The 19,618-nt window shown below is 48.3% G+C and overlaps 1 protein-coding gene across 4 annotated transcripts in view; it reads left to right on the forward strand.

The window, feature by feature from the left end:
* Window positions 1–19,618, forward strand: part of LOC308551174 (neuroligin-4, X-linked) — a 132,211-nt gene that overhangs the window by 35,319 nt on the left and 77,274 nt on the right. For all 4 annotated transcript variants that reach the window (XM_081125590.1, XM_081125593.1, XM_081125592.1 and 1 more), the window contains exon 4: window positions 4,177–4,978. In XM_081125590.1, the coding sequence (XP_080981716.1) occupies window positions 4,507–4,978 (472 nt within the window). In that variant the 5' untranslated portion in view covers window positions 4,177–4,506. The remainder of the gene's footprint in view (window positions 1–4,176; window positions 4,979–19,618) is intronic.

A 19,618-nucleotide genomic window follows, 5' to 3' on the forward strand; every position in this document is an offset into this window, starting at 1 on the left:
GTGGACACAGACAATAGTCGGGGAAGGCCTGGGCTGTGGGGTGGGGCAGGAGGGTCGATGGGGGGAAAAAGAGAACATCTGTAATGCTTCCAACAACAATGATACATTTAAAAATAAAATAAGAGCGCAGCCGGGCATGGCTCAGCGGTTGAGCGTCGACCTAGGATCCAGGCGATCGGGGTTCGATTCCCGGTCAGGGCACATGCCCGGGTTGTGGGCTCGATCAATGACTCTCTCATCACTGATGTTTCCATCTGTCTCTCTCCATCTCCTTTCCTCTCTCTGAAATCAATACATATTAAAAATAAATAAATAAAATATTTAAAAAATAAATAAATAAAAATAAAAATAAGAATAATAGATAAAAGTAAATAAAACGTGTGATGAAAGCTCGCAAGTCCCACTGCCTCCAACAGGGACCCGAATCGGCCCTTTTTCTGGCGTCGCCACGTGGTAGCTGCTCCCCACGTGTTAGCCACGTAGTATCCATCCGGGTGATCAGATCGACCGTCGGGGTGTCACAGGCCTTGTGGTCAAGTCGCCCTTATTTGACTCCGTAATTGCCCCAAAGTGCAAGAGTAGCGATGCTGAGAGTTGGGCTATGCCAAAGAGAAGCCATTCCCTGCTCCCTTCAAGCGAAAAGGTGAAAAATCCCCAAATCTATTAGTCACTCTATCATCTCACATCGTCTCCGGAAGGATGGATACAGTGTAACAGGATATTTTGACACATTCCCGTAACTTAATTACAGTCGGTTGTTACAATGTTTCTATTTCATTATTGCTTGTTGTTAATATCTTTCTGTGTCTAATTGATAAATTCACTTTATATAGGTGTGTCTGTGTAGGAAAAATCAGCATATAGAAGGTCTGGTGCTCCCCACAGTTTCAGGCATCCCCTGCGGGTCTTGGAACGTATCCCCCGTGGATAAAAGGGGGTGGAGGGCTACGCTAGCATCTAAACACCTCAGTCGTGAGGGCCTCAAATAATTTAATTTACTTGCTCTAGAGCAACGCTTTGCTGAGCCCAGGGCCTGTGCATTGTTGTCCCAGCGCCCAAGATGCTTTTGAGCAGGTCTGTGTTCAGAATCCCAGCAGAGCCCCGACCAGTGTGGCTCAGTGGTTAGAGAGCATCAGCTTGCCCACCGAAGGGTCCCGGGTTCGATTCCCAGTGAAGGGCACGTACCTGGGTTGCAGGTTTTATCCCTGGTCCAGGTCGGGGCGCAGGTAGGAGGCGACCCATCGATGTGTCTCTCCCACATGGATGTTTCTCTCTCTCTCTTTTTCTCACTTTCCCCTCCCTCCCTTCCACTCTGTCTAAAAGTCAATGGAAAAAAAAATATCCTCAGGTGAAGATTAGCCAAGAAAATAAAAAATAAAAATCCCAGCATCGTGCGTTTGTTGAGTGTGCATTTTTGTCTGTATCTTGACCCCTTTTCTATCCGCTGCAGCCCCGTGGATAAGACCATCCACCTAAAGCCTGGGGAGGGGGGGAGGTTGAATCACTGTCTGCAGCTCTCAGGCAGCGTTCAAACAGCAGATCCATCAGGTTCAGAAATGAATGGCATCCCGTTATCTCGAGGGAGGCCAGAAAAAAAGGATCTCGTGCTCAAAAGCGGGATGGTTTTCAGGAAAACGGAAGACTCCAAACGTGTCATCCCCTCCCTCCTGTTTTTGTCTGTCTCTCCGTTACTCAGACATTGGGTCAGAGCCTGGCAGATGTCCAGACGTCGACAGTAAAAATGAAAAACGGCGGCGGCTACACACACGTAAATCAGCCCCCGGGCACTGGGCTGTTTTTTGCTTTCCACGTTACCGTCAGATTTTTTTGAGCATTTTCATACAACTCTGATTAACCTGAGGCAGGATATCACGGTCTATGGCATGTCCCCCAAAGGTATTATGGTTCCACGAGAGATTCAGGTTGAATATGTCATTTAAACAATACTGATCGTGTTGAAATATCCTGCTCAGCTGTTCACTTAAATGCAATGCATAGTTAAGTTCCAGTCCAGAAACACACAGTATCTTTACAAATGAGTTTGTGGTGGTGTTGGTTTTTTTTTTTTTTTTGAGTTGTAGAATGGAGGAATATTACTCGGCCATGAAAAAGAATGAAATCTTACCGTTTGCAACAGGATGGATGAACCTAGAGGGTGGGATGCTGAGTGTAATACGTCAGACAGAGAAAGACAAATACCATATGATCTCACTTATATGTCGACTATAAATAGAAAAAATAAGCAAAACAGAAACAGACCGGTAGATACAGAGGACAGACTGAGAGCTGTCTGGAGGGGTTCGGTGCTGGGTGAAAAAGTGGAAGGATTAAAAAGTACAGATTGGCATTTACAGAACAGCTATAGGGACGTAAAGCACAGCGCAGGGAGTATAGTCGATAATATTGTAATAACTACGTGTTGGTGCCAGGTGGGCCCTAGAATTATTGGGGGGATCGCTTTGTAAATTATATAAATGTCCAACCGCTGTGCTGTACACCTGAAACTAATACGAAATAATATTGAATGTCAACTGTAATTAAAATATTTTTTAAAAAGACCAAAAAAAGAAAGGTTTCCATCCCTAATGGATCATTTCTGATACCTTCCAGTCATGCGCATGATTCTCTAAGGTCGAATGAGCTGTGGTTTATCCGGTGAGGGTGCTGTGATCCACCGCCAGACAAATTGGGGGGGGGGGGCCTTTAAACCTTGACTCCACCGACACTCAACAAATGAAAGAAGGATTTTTTAAAAATACGTTTTTATTGATTTTAGAGAGAGAGAGAGAGAGAAACACCAATGATGAGAGTCATGGGTCGGCTGCCTCTTGCTCGCCCCCTGCTGGGGATCGAGGTCACAGCCCAGGCATGTGCCCTGACCAGAAATGGAACCTTGACCTCCTGGTTCACAGGCTGACCCTCAGCCACTGAGCCACGCCGGCCAGGGCTGCTATAAGCTTTTTATTTTTAATTTTTATTTTTTTAAAAAGTATATCTTTATTGATTTCAGAGAGAGGAAAGGAGAGGGAGAGAGAGAGATAGAAACATCAATGATGAGAGTCATTGACTGGCTGCCTAGCCTGCATCCCGGGCATGTGCCCTGACCGGGAATCGAACCCTAATCGCCTGGATCTTAGGTCAGTGCTCAACTGCTGAGCCACGCCCAGCTGGGCGGCTATAAGCTTTTTAAATAGGCGGCAGGCGTTACCCTGGAAGGCATGCAGCATTCCTTCCTCGGGGGTGTCAGGACAGCTATCGACATGTTTAATTACGGGTGACGCCTCGATGTCACGAGCACCACGGCTTGTCCTTGAGCTGCATCGTCTCGTTTGGTTTTCCCACGGAAGCTGAGGTTCCGGGTGACGGTGTTCGCGGCCTAAACGAGTGCGCGGCTGAGTCACCTGAGAAGGATTCGAATCCGGGCTACCCTCGGTGTTTCTTTCGTGTCATCTCATAAATACCCATGTGTCCTGGTGCCCGTTTGGCCCAGCTGTCCTGGGGAAGGTAGAGCTCCAGGTATATCTCCTTAGGAAATGGGACGGTCACCTGCAACGTCAGAGAAACAGTGCTTTGGGGCCTCCCACCCCGAGGCGGGCCAACCTTGTCGATCGTTAGTGGGTAACGTTTGGGGAATTGTTTGTTCATTCAAGAAAGACTTATGGCCAGGACAGTGTAGCTCAGCGGTTGAGCATCGACCCATGAACCTGGAGGTCGCGGTTCGATTCCCGGTTGGGGCACATGCCCGTGTTGTGGGCTCGATCGCCAGCAGGGGGCGAGCAGGAGGCAGCCGATCCATGACTCTTTCATCATAGATGTTTCTCTCTCTCTCTTCTTCTCTCTGAAATCAATAAAAACATATTTTATTTTATTTTTTTAAATATATCTTTATTGATTTCAGAGAGAGGAAAGGAGAGGGAGAGAGAGATAGAAACATCCATGATGAGAGAGTCATTGATGGAGCCCACAACCTGGGCACGTGCCCTGACCGGGAATCGAACCCCGATCGCCTGGATCCTAGATCGACGCTCAACCGCTGAGCCACGCCCGGCTGTGCTAAAAACATATTTAAAAAAATAATAATTTCATCGTGGGGTGGAAGGAGGCATGGAAGAGCTAAGGGCGCAGCTGGCCGGGGCCTTGGTCTCACGATGTCTGTCTGCTTTCTCTCCCCATCAGGCTGACCGCTCGGCCCTGGAGTCTCCCTAAGGAATCCTCGCCCCGGGCAGGAGTCGGAGGGTCCCCGCTTCCTCGGAGCCTCGCCCTCGCCGCAGTCGGGCTCCAGGATTGACAGGAGGCTGCTGCCCGCCATGGGCTGCCCGGAGCACTGCGGGGTGTGCGCCTGACCTGCATCTCTGTCTATGCCCCACGCACGAGGCTTCCTCCCGAGCCCACCTCCTCTGCCGGGTGCCCGGCTCCCCGGAAAGCCCTTAGCGTCTGCGGCTGGCTGCCCGGCCCTGTCTGCTTGGAGTCGTGCCTCCCGGACGCCCCCGGATGTGGCTGTGAACCATGTCGAGACCCCGGGGACTGGTATGGCTTCCTCTGTTCCTCACGCCGGCCTGCGTCATGGTGAACTCCAACGCGCTCCTGTGGATCACCGCCCTGGCCATCAAGTTCACGCTCATCGACGGCCAGGCCCAGTACCCCGTGGTCAACACCAATTACGGCAAGATCCGAGGCCTGAGAACGCCGTTGCCCAATGAGATTTTGGGGCCGGTGGAGCAGTACCTGGGGGTCCCCTATGCCTCGCCCCCCACGGGAGAGAGGCGGTTCCAGCCGCCCGAGCCCCCCTCCTCGTGGACCGGGGTTCGCAACGCCACCCAGTTTGCGGCCGTGTGTCCCCAGCACCTGGATGAGAGGTCCCTGCTGCACGACATGCTTCCCGTGTGGTTTACCGCCAATCTGGATACGTTAATGACCTACGTGCAGGACCAGAACGAAGACTGTCTCTATCTGAACATCTACGTGCCCACGGAGGACGGTAAGTGCCCCACTCAAGCGGAAAGCACCCGCCGCTCACGCGTCTCGGGGGGCGTCTGCCCACAGGGCTTTGTCGCCCACGCCCGGTGCGTGGCATCTCCTATAACCCATTTATTTTATTTTATTTTATTTTATTTTATTTTATTTTATTTTATTTTATTTTATTATTTTATTTTATTTTATTTATTTTATTTTATTTTATTATTTTATTTTATTTATTTTATTTTATTATTTTATTTTATTTTACATTTTATTTTATATTTTATTTTATTTTATATTTTATTTTATTTTATATTTTATTTTATTTTATTTATTTTATTTTATTTTATTATTTTATTTTTATTCTATTTTATTATTTTATTATTTTATTTTATTTTATTATTTTATTTTATTTTATATTTTATTTTATTAATTTTATTTTATAATTTATTTTATTTATTTTATTTTATATTTTATTTTATTATTATTTTATTTTATTATTTTATTTTATTTTATTTTATTATTTTATTTGACTTTATTTTATTATTTTATTTTATTTTATTTTTTTATTTTATTTTATTTTTTATTTTATTATTTTATTTTATTTTTTTATTATTTTACTTTACTTTACTTTACTTTATTTTATTTTATTTTTTATTTTATTATTTTATTTTATTTTATTTTATTTTAATTTAATTTAATGATTTTATTTTATTTTATTTTATTTTATTATTTTATTTTATTTTATTTTATTTATTTTATTTTATTTTATTTTATTTTATTTTATTTTATTTTATTTTATTTTATTTTAATTTTATTTTATTTCTATTTTTTCCTCCTGTTTCGAACGTTCCATTTGTTCCGCTGTGTCTCGTGAGCATCGCACAGACGGTCAATACTCCGACGGACGGCCTAATCGTTTTATTACGTCTTGATTTTCAGTCTGGTAGCGCCGACTGGCAGGTGACAGCCGGCGTGAGTATGTGCTGGTCCTTGGTCTACGTGCCTCATATAAAGGGACGCGTCTGTCAAAAAAATAATAGAATTGAGAACATGATCGCGCTCGGGAGGGTGAGCTGAACATGAGAAGCAACGGTTCCACTGGCTCGAATCTTTCGGGAGTTTACTGCGTTTCTGTTGGAGTCTTGAACCGCTGCGAGCGTTTTAAAGACGCAAACAAGGGGTGATTTAGACGACGGTTGCACTTCGTGGTCGGGGGCCCACAGCTTTTAGCAGAAATAGGAGCCCCCCCTTTCCTTCCAACACCCGGGGCAGGCAGACGGCCCACGCGGGTCGTCCGATGATTCTGTGACACCCGGACTGAGGCCGTGAGACGCAGGCCTGGGCAGAGCGGCCTTCTGTTTCCAATAGCGCAGTGGTGCGAAGGTCTCTAGAAACGGCCACGTTCGGTGTATTAGTTCAACCCCATGCTGGTCAGGTCGGGCTACGTCCCGGCCGTGCAGGTTCCCAGTTAAAAATTTCTCAGCAACGTCTAACCAGGCGGCGGTTATGTGACGGGGATCCCACGTTTCTCACGCGCCTCGCCTGCCCTAGAAAGTGGGCTGTGTACTTTTTAACTCGGGCAGCCACGGGTGGGACTCGCAAGTCGGTGAATTTCGGAGCTTTTTTTCATAGCTAATTAAAAAATATATTAATTTCAGAGAGAGAGAGAGAGAGAGAGAAACATCAATGATGAGAATCATTGATCGGCGGCCTCCTGCAAGCCCCCAAGTGCGGATCGAACCCGCAACCCGGGCATGTGCCCCGACCGGGAACTGAACCCCGATCTCTTGGATCCTAGGTCGATGCTCAACCCCTGAGCCACGGCGGCTGGGCTATAGCTAATTTTTAAGTTGATCGCTTTGTATGGCCCTGGAATGACATTAGAAACATCCAAATGGCCCTCGGGCGATAAAAGGTTCCCCACCCGTGAATCGTAGGCGCTAAAAGGCCTCATAAGGGGAAATGAGGAGACGCCAGGCCCGGCCAAGGCGTCTGTTCTGGGGGTCACAGGGGACACCCACGCGAGGAAACACAACCACTGTGCTTCGTTATATTCGTGGGTCCTGGCGTGTGGCCCGTGTCCTCGTGGCCACAGAACACTGACCTTGGAGACTGTGGTTCTCAGTGTGATTCTGACCCTCGGACTCTGTTTCTTACCGTTTCCTGAGCTGACTCAGTGGCGGGGGAAAAAAATAAATCCCCGAATAGCCGCTTCGTGGGCCTACGAGGGGGTGAGTGAGGGGCCCCCAGACGCAATTAGGGCTCTCGTTTCACAAGCCAACCGGCCGGCGATCGTCCTCCTAACGAGCCATTTAAATAAAAGTACATTTAAAATGAGGAAAGACAGGAAGAAATGGGAAAAAAGAGAAACCGGGTGAAAGATTGAAATGCCTTTCGTAACCCGTTGGCCACGCTGGGGTCTGCGGAGTTAACCTCAGGAACGGCTGCCTGCGATTCAGACAGAAAACCTCCCGATAGGGGCGGCCGAGCCCACCCGGGAGGGAAGATCAATCGTTTCCTTGATTACGGAGGTGTCGGCGCGCACTTGTGCGCACCCGAGCCCTGAGCGATCGCTCCATTTACTGCGCTGTGGCTCCGCATTGAACAGGGATTGGGGAGCATAAAAATGCAGAAACCATCAGCCCAGTGCCACCCTTTCGCTCCTATATTTATGTATTTTTTAGATGGCTTTTGCGAACGATATCTCACCCGGACCTTGACAAGGGAACCGGGCGGGTAATAGGGGCTTAAAAGGTGGAATTGATTTCCCCGCAACCTGTAAACGTCGCAATTTTGCTCGTGAGGGTTGGAGGCGACGCGTCTGTGTATTTGCGCAAACCACAAATCGGCGTCTGTTGGGCCAGGGGTGGTTGTTTTTTGTTTGTTTGTTTTTGTTTTTAAGTACTAAATCGATTTGACAATCCATGTGCAGGCGTAGATATTGAATTATTAGTTATTCACAAAAGGATACAGCCCAGTTTCGCAGTAAACGTTAACGTTACGGCGTCTTACTGATTCCCCCAGAGGTTTTCCTTTCGCGTGTATCTGAATGCACATCCGTGCATTTAATTAACAGCGCAGACAGTAAGGCTGCATATCTAAAATTCTGAATTCTGCCTGGCCGGCGGGGCTCAGTGGCTGAGCATCGACCTATGAACCTGGAGGTCAGGGTTCGATTCCCGGTCAGGGCACAGGCCCGGGTTGCGGGTTCGATCCTCAGTAGGGGGCCTGCAGGAGGCGGCCGATCCATGACTCTCCTCATTGATGTTTCTCTCTCTCCCTCCCTTCCTCTCTCTGAAATCAATAAAGACATATTTTTTAAAAACTAAGAGGAGCCCGGCTGGGCGTGGCTCAGCGGTTGAGCATCGACCTAGGATCCAGGTGATCTGGGTTCGATTCCCGGTCAGGGCACAGGCCCGGGCAGCTGATCGATGACTCTCTCATTGTTGATGTTTGTGTCTCTCTCTCTCCCTCTCCTTTCGTCTCTGTAAAATCAATAAAGATATATTTTAAAAAAATAGAAAAAATAATAATAAAATAAATAAATAAATAAATAAATAAATAAATAAATAAATAAATAAAAACTAAGAGGAATATAATCTGCGTTATCTGGGGAGCTTAATATTTCAATTTAAAAAATTTTTAAAAATATGTTTCTATTTGTTTTAGAGAGAGAGGAAGGGGGAGAGAAACATGGATGATGAGAGTCATTGATCGGCTGCCTCCTGCTCGCCCCCTGCTGGGGATCGAGCCCTGAGCGGGAACTGAACCTGGACCTCCTGCTTCACAGGTCAATGCTCGACCACTGAGCCACACCAGCGGGGCAATACTGAAGAACAAACACCCTTAAGTTGTGGAAAACGGCAAAGGAGGGGAATAAATCGGAGTGAAGGAATGTCAGAAGGTAGAACTGGCTGTCGCTGGCTTCGAGAATCGGGGCTAGAGCATGGGTTGGGCAGGTCCGGCCCAGGGCCCTATATGTCTGAGAAATCACCTGGTCCGGCCCTGCCAAGGACTCAAAATCCAACACATCCAGGAGCTTCTTTTTCGTAGCTAATTTTTAAGTTGATTTTCTGTATGGCCTGGGAGTGACGTCATCAATACCCCAACGGCCCCTGGCCGAAGAAAGGTTCCCCAGCCCTGCTGTAGGGGTGGAAAAGCCGTGGAAATAGAAACGTAGATAATTCCTGTGTGCTCTGTTGTCCCAGATCGCTTGTGGCAACTTGCTGCAGCGGCAAGACACAGCTCTTACCGAGTTCTCCCGCCTTCTCTCACGGCTGGGATTTCACAGGAAAGCGAGCGCCCTCGTCGGAAACCAAGCCGTTGCTGAAAGGTGGGGTTTGGGCCTTCGGAACCCCATCTCCGCTCTGAGATTCCAATTCACTGGCTTCCTTTTCTGTCTCGAGAAGTCCGTCCTAACGCGGGGTGGTTAAAATTGGCTGCGTCCCGTCATGTTCACCAGAGAGAAAATGAATCAGTTCCCAGGGCCGGGCAGACGTCGGGCGTGTTGGAGACGTCGGCTCTACGGGGTGTTCACTGTGTTAATAGCCTCCTAGCAAGTCCGACTAAATATCCTATTAAAATATCCTAATAAATAACTATTAAAAATGATTCACGGGCCCTGGTTGGTTTGGCTCAGTGGTTACAGCTTGTCGGCCCTCAGACTGCAGGGTCTCGGGTTCGATTCTGGCCAAGGGCATGTAGCTTGGTTGCAGGATGAATCCTCTGGTCCCAACCGGGGCGTGTGCAGGAGGCAACCCATGGATGTGTCTCTCTCACATCAACGTTTCTCTCTCTCTGTGTCTCTGTCTCTTCCATTCTCTCTGAAAAGCAATGAAAAAATATCCTTGCATGAGGATTTAAAAACACACAAAGAGCCCGGCCGGTCAGTGGTTGAGCGTCGACCTAGGATCCAGGCGATCGGGGTTCGATTCCCGGTCAGGGCACATGCCCGGGTTGTGGGCTCGATCAATGACCCTCTCATCATTGATGTTTCTGTCTCTCTCTCTCCCTCTCCTTTCCTCTCTGAAATCAATAAAAATATATTTAAAAAAATAATAATAAATAAAAATAAAAACACACGAAGATAGACAGATGTTACCCAGGGAAGAAACGGACATTTCGTTTTTCTTGGGCATCTACAGATTTCGAGAGTAGGGGTCACTGAGTGACCTCTACGTAGCGAAACATGCAAATTGCCTTCTTTGCACAAAATTTCCCTCTTGATGGCGGCCGTGTCTCTGAACATGTCCCTGTCTTGCTTGTCGCCCTGTCTGCAAACTCCTTTTGGCTCTCTGTTCCTTTCCTCCAGGCCTCAGGATCTGATCTGTTCCGGGCAAAGTGATTCTCCATCCTTTAAAGAAATGCTTGTTTTAAAATTTATTTTATTGTGGAGAGTATTACAGATGCCCCCCATTTCCTCCCCCTTCCCCCCGTCTGTCCATCTCCCGCCCCAGGCCCCCACCTGCCCATTCTCTGTGTCCCGGGGCTGCTCCTATGTTCTTATAAGTTCATCTCTTCCTGCCCTGCTTCCCGCCTTCCCTCTGAGCTCCCTCCGTCTGCGCCATGCGTCCACGTCTCTGGATCTGTTTTGTTCATCAGTTTATTTTGTTCATTAGATTCCACATATAAGTGAGATCCTGGGACATTTGTCTTTCTCTGCCTGGCTTATTTCACTCAGCATAAGACTCTGCAGGTCCCTCCCTGCTGCCCCAAAGGGGACGAGATCCACCTTTTTCACAGCTGCGTAGTATTCCACGGTGTAGACGTACCACAGCTTTTTATCACATATTCTTTATCGGCTCTTCCGTCCATGAAGACTTGGGTTGCTTCCCTCCCTGGGCTCCCGTGAATAGTGCTGCAGTGATCGCGGGGGGTGCAGATCCCTTTTCCCTCCCCTTTTATATATAAATTTCGTTTACTCGTCCTGCCCGGCTCAGAGGAATGGCCAAGAACTTGCCAGCCTAGGTTCAAATGCCAGCTTGTCTCCGTCCCAGTTGAGGGGTTATGGGAAAGTTCGTGGGCTTGTACTTGCCTCGGTTTCCCTGGGTGTAAAATGAAGCTGGGTTGGGAGGTTCCGAGTATATTCATTTATCCACATGGGGCCCTGAGACGTGCGCGTCCATCCTGCTCACGTCACGCCCCTGGCAGCACATTGGTGGAACGCAGTACATGGTAGACCAGAAAAACGAACATTTTACCGACCGTGAGCGTGCATTTTGGGCCTAGTATGTGTATCAATCCGGCCCATGGTCAACGCGCGTTGCTGATAACACCGTCGTTTACCACAGCCGCCGAAGGGGCCACGCAACAGCTGGGAGGGACCAAGGGGTCATCGTTCCCGACACAGGGAGACAGGGGCAACGACAGGCGACGCGTCCAGCTGAGCGGCCACCGTGAGACAGGACTTTTTAACCATAAACATCAGGATGCAACGGCGTCGAAATGAGTAAACGGTTCCCATTTTCATCGGCGGGCTGGACGCGTGAATGCAGTCTGCAGGTGAAGGTCATTGCGGAAGGTGATTAAATAAATATCTCCCCCCAAGGAGTAGCTGGAAAGGGTTTAGGATTTCGTGAACAGGGTCAAACCAGAGCGGGTTTCCCATAACAGGCCTGAAAAGACCTCACCAATTTGAACGTAGAATAATATTCTTATTTCAGGGTTTACAAAATTATATATGGTTAGAAGAGTCTCTTTCGTTAGTAGGGATTATATTTGTCTGGGTAATTTAGAAAGAAACAAACTTTCTGGAAAGAAGATCGTTTCTCTTACATTTTTCATTGTCTAATACATACGTCTTAAGCTTGTTCCATTGGTAATTTAGAGATTTTTTCTCTCAATGAGAACAAATCCAAATTGTCTAGAATGTGTTAAAAACCCAGTTTGCTGTCCGGCGTAGACCATGAGCAATATCACGCAACGCCGTCCAGGAGAGACATTTCAGCTGCAAACAGTCTGCTCGCGTATTTGTTCTTTGCTTATTAATTATTGTTTTTAATTTATTGCAATGACATTAGGTAATAAGATCAGGCGGGTTTCAAGGTCGTTATTTACTTCTGCCCGATTTTACCTCCAGGACGCGTCGTATCTTCACTTGTCGCCAAGGGACGCTGTTCTTCTGGAAACTGTCATTCACTTTCCATGTCTGCAACCGATTTAATATTTCCTGACCTCAGCTTTGAATGGACGCTTTGAGATGTGTTCCGCTTAATGTGTTTTGAGATGCAATCAGTTATTCCATCAAAAAGTGAACACCCAGCCCGGCCGGCGTGGCTCCGCGGTTGAGCGTCGACCTAGCAACCAGGCGGTCACGGGTTCGATTCCCGCTCAGGTCACAGGCCCAGGATGCGGGCTTGATCCCCAGTCGGGGGCAGCAATGAAAACATATTTGAAACGTATCGGAAATCAATAAAAACATATTTAAAAAAAAATTAAAAGAATAAAAACGTGTCTCGCAGACCTGAATCATTGTCCCAAGGAACCGGGCATTTTGGGTCCGTTTTCCGTCCTGTTCGTTGGCTTTCTCTCCGGAGAGGCTGTCTCCAGGCAGGGCCAGCAAAGGGGGGACCGGCATTTCCCCGGGACATCGCCCCGCAGCTCAGGGGGACGGATGGGCGTGGAAATGGGGGTGATTGGCTCCGTGTAGGCCGTAGGCCAACTCCTCGGAGCCCGTTTCTGTATCTGTCGTGGTTGTTCTGTGGGCGTCGGGCCCTGTGAGTGGCATTGCGCGGACGGCGAATGGTCCGTGTGGCCCCCCGGAGAGACGTCTGGGACTGGCCAGCGCAGCTCCTGGCAAGTCACGGACCCTGTGACTCGAGCTGGGACCTTGACCAGAGGTTGGGGGGAGCTGTCCGGCCCAGGGTATGACCGACGGTGCCCGGCATGTCCATTACCTGGCCCAGCGACCGCCTCAGCTTTGCCCAAGGCTCGGCCCGTTGAGGGAGCGGAGCTGGGGGACGTTACATTAAATCTGAGCACCTCTCAGCCTCTGCTTTTATTCGGGAGAAAGGCTCGGCAAGACTTGCATTGCTGGGCCCCGGCCGGGGTGGCTCGGTTGGTCGGGCGTCACCCCGCGCACCCAAAGGTGGCCGGTTCGCCTCCCAGTGAGGTCACCTGCCCAAGTTTTAGGCCTGGTCCCCCGCTGGGGGCGTGCAAGAGGCCGTCCATGGGTGATTCCCTCTCATTATTGGTGCTTTTCTCTCTGTCCCTCTCTAAAAAAATCAATAAAAATATATTTTAAAAAGAGTATTTAAAAAAAAAAAAAAGAGTGGCATTGTTGGGCAGTGAGCAAGGGGCTGGCCAGGAGGCGGGCAGTGGTCTGTCCGGGAATGTCCGCGAGGCCCAGGGAGTCATCCTCGGCTACTCCCGGGGCTTTTTTGTGTGAGATGTTGAATTGGGGGCAGGAGGCGGGTGCCCTCGGGTGGTAGGAAAATCTCGTCTTCAGTCCTGCAGCCCCGAAGGCACCACCGATACGCCTCCTTCTTGGAATTTCTCTGTCTGAGGCCCTGACGTTAACGAAAGGACGGCTTAGACACGTATCCACCCGTCGGTTGGATTCTTAGCGAGCGTGTTCTCTCGGTCAGGCCGCCTGGGCGAAGGCCGACCTGTCCCTTCCCTTGCAGATCACGTCAGGGCAAGATTCACGGCTCCCTGCAGCCTCCGTTCCGTGCAGCCCAGGCGATGGTGCAGGGCGTTGGGGGGATTCGGGCACGTCTTGCACCAGCCTGAGCTCCGGCCTCAGAGCGTCCCGGCCGCTGTGAAACCTGAAGGACAGTCATTGCTTGAAGGGAGGTTTCAGGCGAGGGAACCACGTATCGGAGCCGGGAGGCCGGAGGCTGATGTCGACATTGATTTTCTTCGCCGAGCATCCTGGAAGGGAGTCTGGCGAGTGGATTTGCGGTATTTGCTCAGCCAGGCATCCAGGGTGCAGGCGCTCCTTGCGGCCGCCTGGTCCCACGTCCACGTGCCACTGCCACCCACGGAGCCACAGAGGTTGTGGACGGACGTGGTCTTTGGGAAATTCAGAGACCCAGCCAGGGCTTGTGTTCGCCTCCAAGAGGCGACGTGTGGCCGAAGTGGACGCTATGCATGCCCCACGGGCCGGATTCATCGTGCGTGCGGACACCTGACTTTGCAAAAAAAGACCACGTGGATGCCACGCAGCCACATGCACTTAGTCACCTGTTTTCTGTGGCTGCTTTCCCGTGACAACGACAAACGCGAGTCGCTGCAAGAGGCGGCAGGACATCACAAATTTTCAAATATTTATTTCCTGCCTTCATTGACCGGGTCGTTTGCGTGGATTATCTCACTCGGCTCTGTCTCACAAAGGAACATTTTTAAGCCGTTAAGAGGACGAGCAGCGATTTGCATGCGAAGATTAATTACCGAGGCCGCCTGTCGTCTGCTAACTTGCTCGGCGTGGCCCCGCGTCGACATCCAGCGGGCGTAATTCGATTTATTTTGCGGAGAGGTGACCGGCCCCTACGTTTCCTTGGCCCGCTGCCTGGATTCCTGACGCCCGAAGACGTACGTGTCTAGGTCGTGGCGTCTCATTTGCGAGAGCCTTCGGAAAGGAGCGAGAGTGGATTCCATTACCCAATGCGTTGACCGGGCGTTGGTTTATCAGGTGATGAGCTTGCCGAGAATTCACACGGGGGGCGGGGGGGGGGAGAAACACACATGAGGGAAACGGGAGATCTTTGTCCCTGTTACGTATTTTAAATTTTGGGATGAATACGTCTATTGGGAAAGACAGCCAGTGCTTGGTTGTGTTTCCCATAAGTTAGGTGATGAAAAAATATTTCTTTTACTTTTTAATTTAATTTAATTTTCATTTTTATTGAATGTATTAGGGGTCACATCGCCTAATAAAATTGTGTAGGTGTCAGGGGTACAATTCTCTAGTAGATCATCTGTATATTGTAGGTGTGCTAAGCACCCCAAGTCAGTTCTCCGTCCATCACCCATTGGCCCCCCATTAACCCTCCACCCCCTGCCCCTCCCTTTCCCTCCCCACCAGCAATCACCACGCTCTTGTCCGGGAAAAAGAAGGGACTCTTACCCTTTGAGACAGCGTGGATGAAAATTTATATTGGTGTCTGAATTTGAATGGTATGGCGATACTCTCAGGGTGTATCCACAGGTACATCTGTAATGAAAAGATCAGCAACACTATCAGGTGTATCCATAGTTACATCTGTAATGAAACATCAGCAACATTATCAAGGTGTATGCACAGTAACATCTGTAATTAAAACAGCAGCAACAGTATCAAGTGTATCCATAGTTACATCTGTAATGAAACATCAGCAACACTATCAGGTGTATGCACAGTAACATCTGTAATTAAAACAGCAGCAACAGTATGAAGTGTATCCATAGTTACATCTGTAATGAAACATCAGCAACACTATCAGGTGTATCCATAGTAACATCTGTAATGAAACATCAGCAACACTATCAGGTGTATCCACAGTAACATCTGTAATTAAAACATCAGCAACACTATCAAGGTGTATCCATAGTTACATCTGTAATGAAACATCAGCAACACTATCAAGTGTATCCATAGTAACATCTGTAATGAAACATCAGCAACACTATCAAGTGTATCCATAGTAACATCTGTAATGAAACATCAGCAACACTATCAAGTGTATCCACAGTAACATCTGTAATGAAACATCAGCAACACTATCAAGTGTATCCATAGTAACATCTGTAATGAAAAGATCAGCAACACTATCAGGGTGTATCCATAGTTATATCTATAATTAAAAAGATCAATTGCTCATTTTTTATAGAAAAAGTAATCTACGTGCTATTGCATCTAATATCAAGTAGGTTTTTCAGTGGTTGCCACGAGTAAGTGACAGATAATTCACAGTGTTTTTTGTCCTGTATGCTATGAGCTATCTACGAAAAATAAAATAAAATAAAATAAAAAAGAAATATATGGGCCATTCTGTATACAATTGAAACAAAAATATCCACATATCCCAATACAGTAAAAAACACACCATGAGAAGGGGACCGTCCACCACTGTTAACGAAACTAGTCCTTGGTCATTCAGATGGCATTTGGGGTCCGTTTTCTAGGTTCTTGATTAGATTCAGAAACCAAAGAATCAGGCCTAATGGATGCCAACGGGCTGTCATTTTGTGCTTTTAATACAGTGGCCTCTGGCCAAAAACGGACAAAAGAGAGACCATCGGATTTGTCACTTTAAATTGGTTTCTCCCACCCTGCCTGAAAATAGAGATGATTTACAGTTTTAATATGTTTTTCATGCGCAATTAACATCTTTGTTTCGCGGGACTCAGAGAAGCGCCAGCGAAACGCAGCTGCCATGATCGATCTTGAGCATGTGAAACAGAATTAACGCCACCCGCGGCGCAGTTCCCTGGGAGCAGGTAAACACGAAACCTGGACAAGGGGAACAAAGCTTGGTGTCCGAAGCCGGGCAAGATTTTGGCTTTAATGGATACCTTTTTAAATATTTTTTTTAAAATTTTTTTCATTGATTTCAGAGAGAGGAAGGGAGACGGAGAGAGAGAAACATCAACGATGAGAGAGTCGTGGATCGGCTGCCTCCTGCATGCGCCCGACTGGGGGTCGAACCCACAACCCGGGCACGTGCCCCGACCGGGAGTAGAACCACAATCTCCTGGTTCCTAGGTCTATGCTCAATCACTGAGCCACGCCAGCCGGAATTCCTTTTTTTTTTTAAAAGCAACAACGGCAAGGAAGATATTATATTCACATTGGGGACTTTTCTCCGTTTCTGGTGTCCTGCAGAATGCCAATGGGGTAAAATATACTAACATTGTTATATGACGGGGGGACGGAAAATTTAAGATCGATCTTTTAAGCCCGGCCGGTGTGGTTCAGTTGGGTGAGCATCGCCCCAGGCACCAGGAGGTCACTGGTTCGATTCCTGGTCAGGGCACCTGCCAGGGTTGTGGGCCGGGTCCCCAGTAGGGGGCGATCAGGAGGCAGCCTCCTGATGTTTCTCTCTCTCTCTCCCTCTCCCTTCCTCTCTCTGAAATCAATATAAACATTTTTTTTAAAAAAAAAGATCGAGCCCGGCTGGGCGTGGCTCAGCGGTTGAGCGTCGACCTAGGATCCAGGCGATCAGGGTTCGATTCCCGGTCAGGGGACATGCCCGGGTTGCGGGCTCGATCAATGACTCTCTCATCATTGATGTTTCTGTCTCTCTCTCTCCCTCTCCTTTCCTCTCTCTGAAATCAATAAAGATATATTTAAAAAAATAAATAAAAATAAAAAATAAAAAAAGATCGACATTTTTAGAAAGAAATAGGGCATACGGAATATTCACAATTTTTAAAAATTGATTTTAGAGAGAGGAAGGAAGACGCAGAGAGAGAAACCCACCAGTGATGTGAGAGAAAAACATCTATCGGTTGCCTCCCGCACTCGGGGATTGAACCCCACAATCTAGGTATGTGCCCGGACCAGGAATCGAACCCGTAACCTTTCGGTGTATGGGGAGATGGTCCAACCCACTGAGCCACCCGGCCAGGACCATGGGGAACATTTGAAAGAGTAGGTATCTTTTTTTTTTAATTTTTTAATTTATTTTTACAATTGGCATAGACATTGAAAACCAACCATTTGATGGCAAAATAAAACCAGGTTGTTTGCTTTTTTAACATTTCAATAAAAAAAACACACCTTTCCGGCTCGCGTGTTTTGTGTCTGCATTTTTGTGCTTTCCCTGAATCTTGCAAGGCTAGCGTACTTTGCGCCGAGAGGCGCTCACCGTAATCTTAGACGCTTTCGCCCGACGCCTGCCCTCGCTGGAGACCCGTGAAGCCAGTGGGGCTTCTTTCTCTCGGAGACGGACCTCCTACGCGTGCTCTTGGCTGCCTTTTAATGGAGAGACAGAAACGGGGCAAACTATAAAGACAAGCTAAAGACCTTGCTCAAAAGCAGGCAGGTGCCACCCTGGCAGGTGTGGCTCAGTGGTGGAGCATTGGCCCATGCCCCGGAGGGTCTTGGATTCGATTCCCGGTCAAGTGCACGTATGTGAGGATGCACGTTCGATCCCGGGTCCCGGTCGGGTCGCGTGAGAGAGGCAACCGATGGAAATGTCTCTCTCCCATCAACGCTTCTCTCTCGCTCCCATCCCTCCCTCCCTCCCTCCCTTCCACTCTCTCTAAAAACCAATGGGAAAAAATATCCTCGCGTGAGGATTAGCAACAACCAAAAAAGCAAAAAAAATAGCAGTCCGGTGTCGGTGAATTTGATGTTCTGGAGGAAAGACCAGAATTAGGGACATCTCGTTGTTTATAAACATAAACAGGGAAACCGAGCATCAGTGGGTGAGTCCAGCTCAGCTGGTTTCCAAACTCCGTCCGGCCTCCCAGGCCTCAGAGGTGCCTGCTGCCTGCATCCTGGACTGTGTGCCTCAGCCTAAGTATGAGCCCCGCGGTTTCCTTTCCTCTTTTCTCTGCAGCCATTACGTTTTTATAGAATCATCCCTCTTCCGTCTCGTAAAGTCACTGTTATTTAAATCCCCATTAGCGGCGTTGGCGGATGGCGTGAGGGGCCCGCTCGTGCCTTGCCGGGGGCTTGCCACCGGCCGTAATCTCTGGTAGCAAATGCCCGACATGGGTGCCGGGGATACGGGCGGCTTCAAGGGATTGTTCTCTTCAGGAGGTAACCGGACGCGTGCGGAAGGGTGCCCGTCGAGGGATTTTTACCAGCGACCGCTTACGCTGGCCACAGTTTTTTAACAGCCTGGAATTTGTTCCATAATGAGAGTTACAACACGAGCGGGGAACGCCAGCCATTCCGTTTGCATTATAGGGTAATATTTAGCGATGGGGGGAAATGAGCAGAGCCTGCGAGGACATGAAAACATCCGAATCGAGCTGTTTTCCGTTGGACTTGCAGGCTTTCGCGTGTACGTTCCCCACGCCAGGAGCCCGCCAGGAGGGTGTGCATCCCTCAGGCCACACCGGCCTTCCCAGCACCTCACGTCCGGGTTCTCTTCCCCACCTAAGACATAGCGACTGCCAACAGGGAAGGCGCCTTGGTTTAAACCGTCAACTATTTTTGGTTTCATTCGTTGCATTTGTCTCCTCCCAGCTGCCCCCCCCATCCTGTTGTTGAAATGCCCTTTGTTGAAATAGAAATCAGTGGTTTCGATGGAGCAAAAGTCCCTCTATATCTTTACTGCCTTGTATCTCTCTAAGTTAGAGCGTATTGAAGAAATCCTGACCGTCTCAGAGATCACAAAAGTGGGTGCCTTTGTATTTGCCTGGGAGTCTTAGAGTCCACCCGTGAATTTTCATCTACTCAGGGTTAATTTTTTTTTTTTAATATATCTTTATTGATTTCAGAGAGCGGAAGGGAGAGGGAGACATAGAGAGAGAAATGTCGATGATGAGAGTCATTGATCAGCTGCAGCCCGCAACCCGGGCATGTGCCCCGACCGGGAATCGAACCCTGATCGCCTGGATCCTAGGTCGACGCTCAACCGCTGAGCCACGCCCGGCCGGGCTACGCAGGGTTAATTTTTACATATGGTGTGAGGTAGGGATCCAGTGTTGTTCTTATGGAAACAATGAACCCAAGTACTCGATACAATGTATCCATTCCCAGAGGATTTCTGGTTGCAGCCAGGCT

The sequence above is a fragment of the Miniopterus schreibersii genome (genome assembly GCF_964146895.1).
Source record: "Miniopterus schreibersii genome assembly, chromosome: X".
Taxonomy (NCBI): Eukaryota; Metazoa; Chordata; class Mammalia; order Chiroptera; family Miniopteridae; genus Miniopterus; species Miniopterus schreibersii.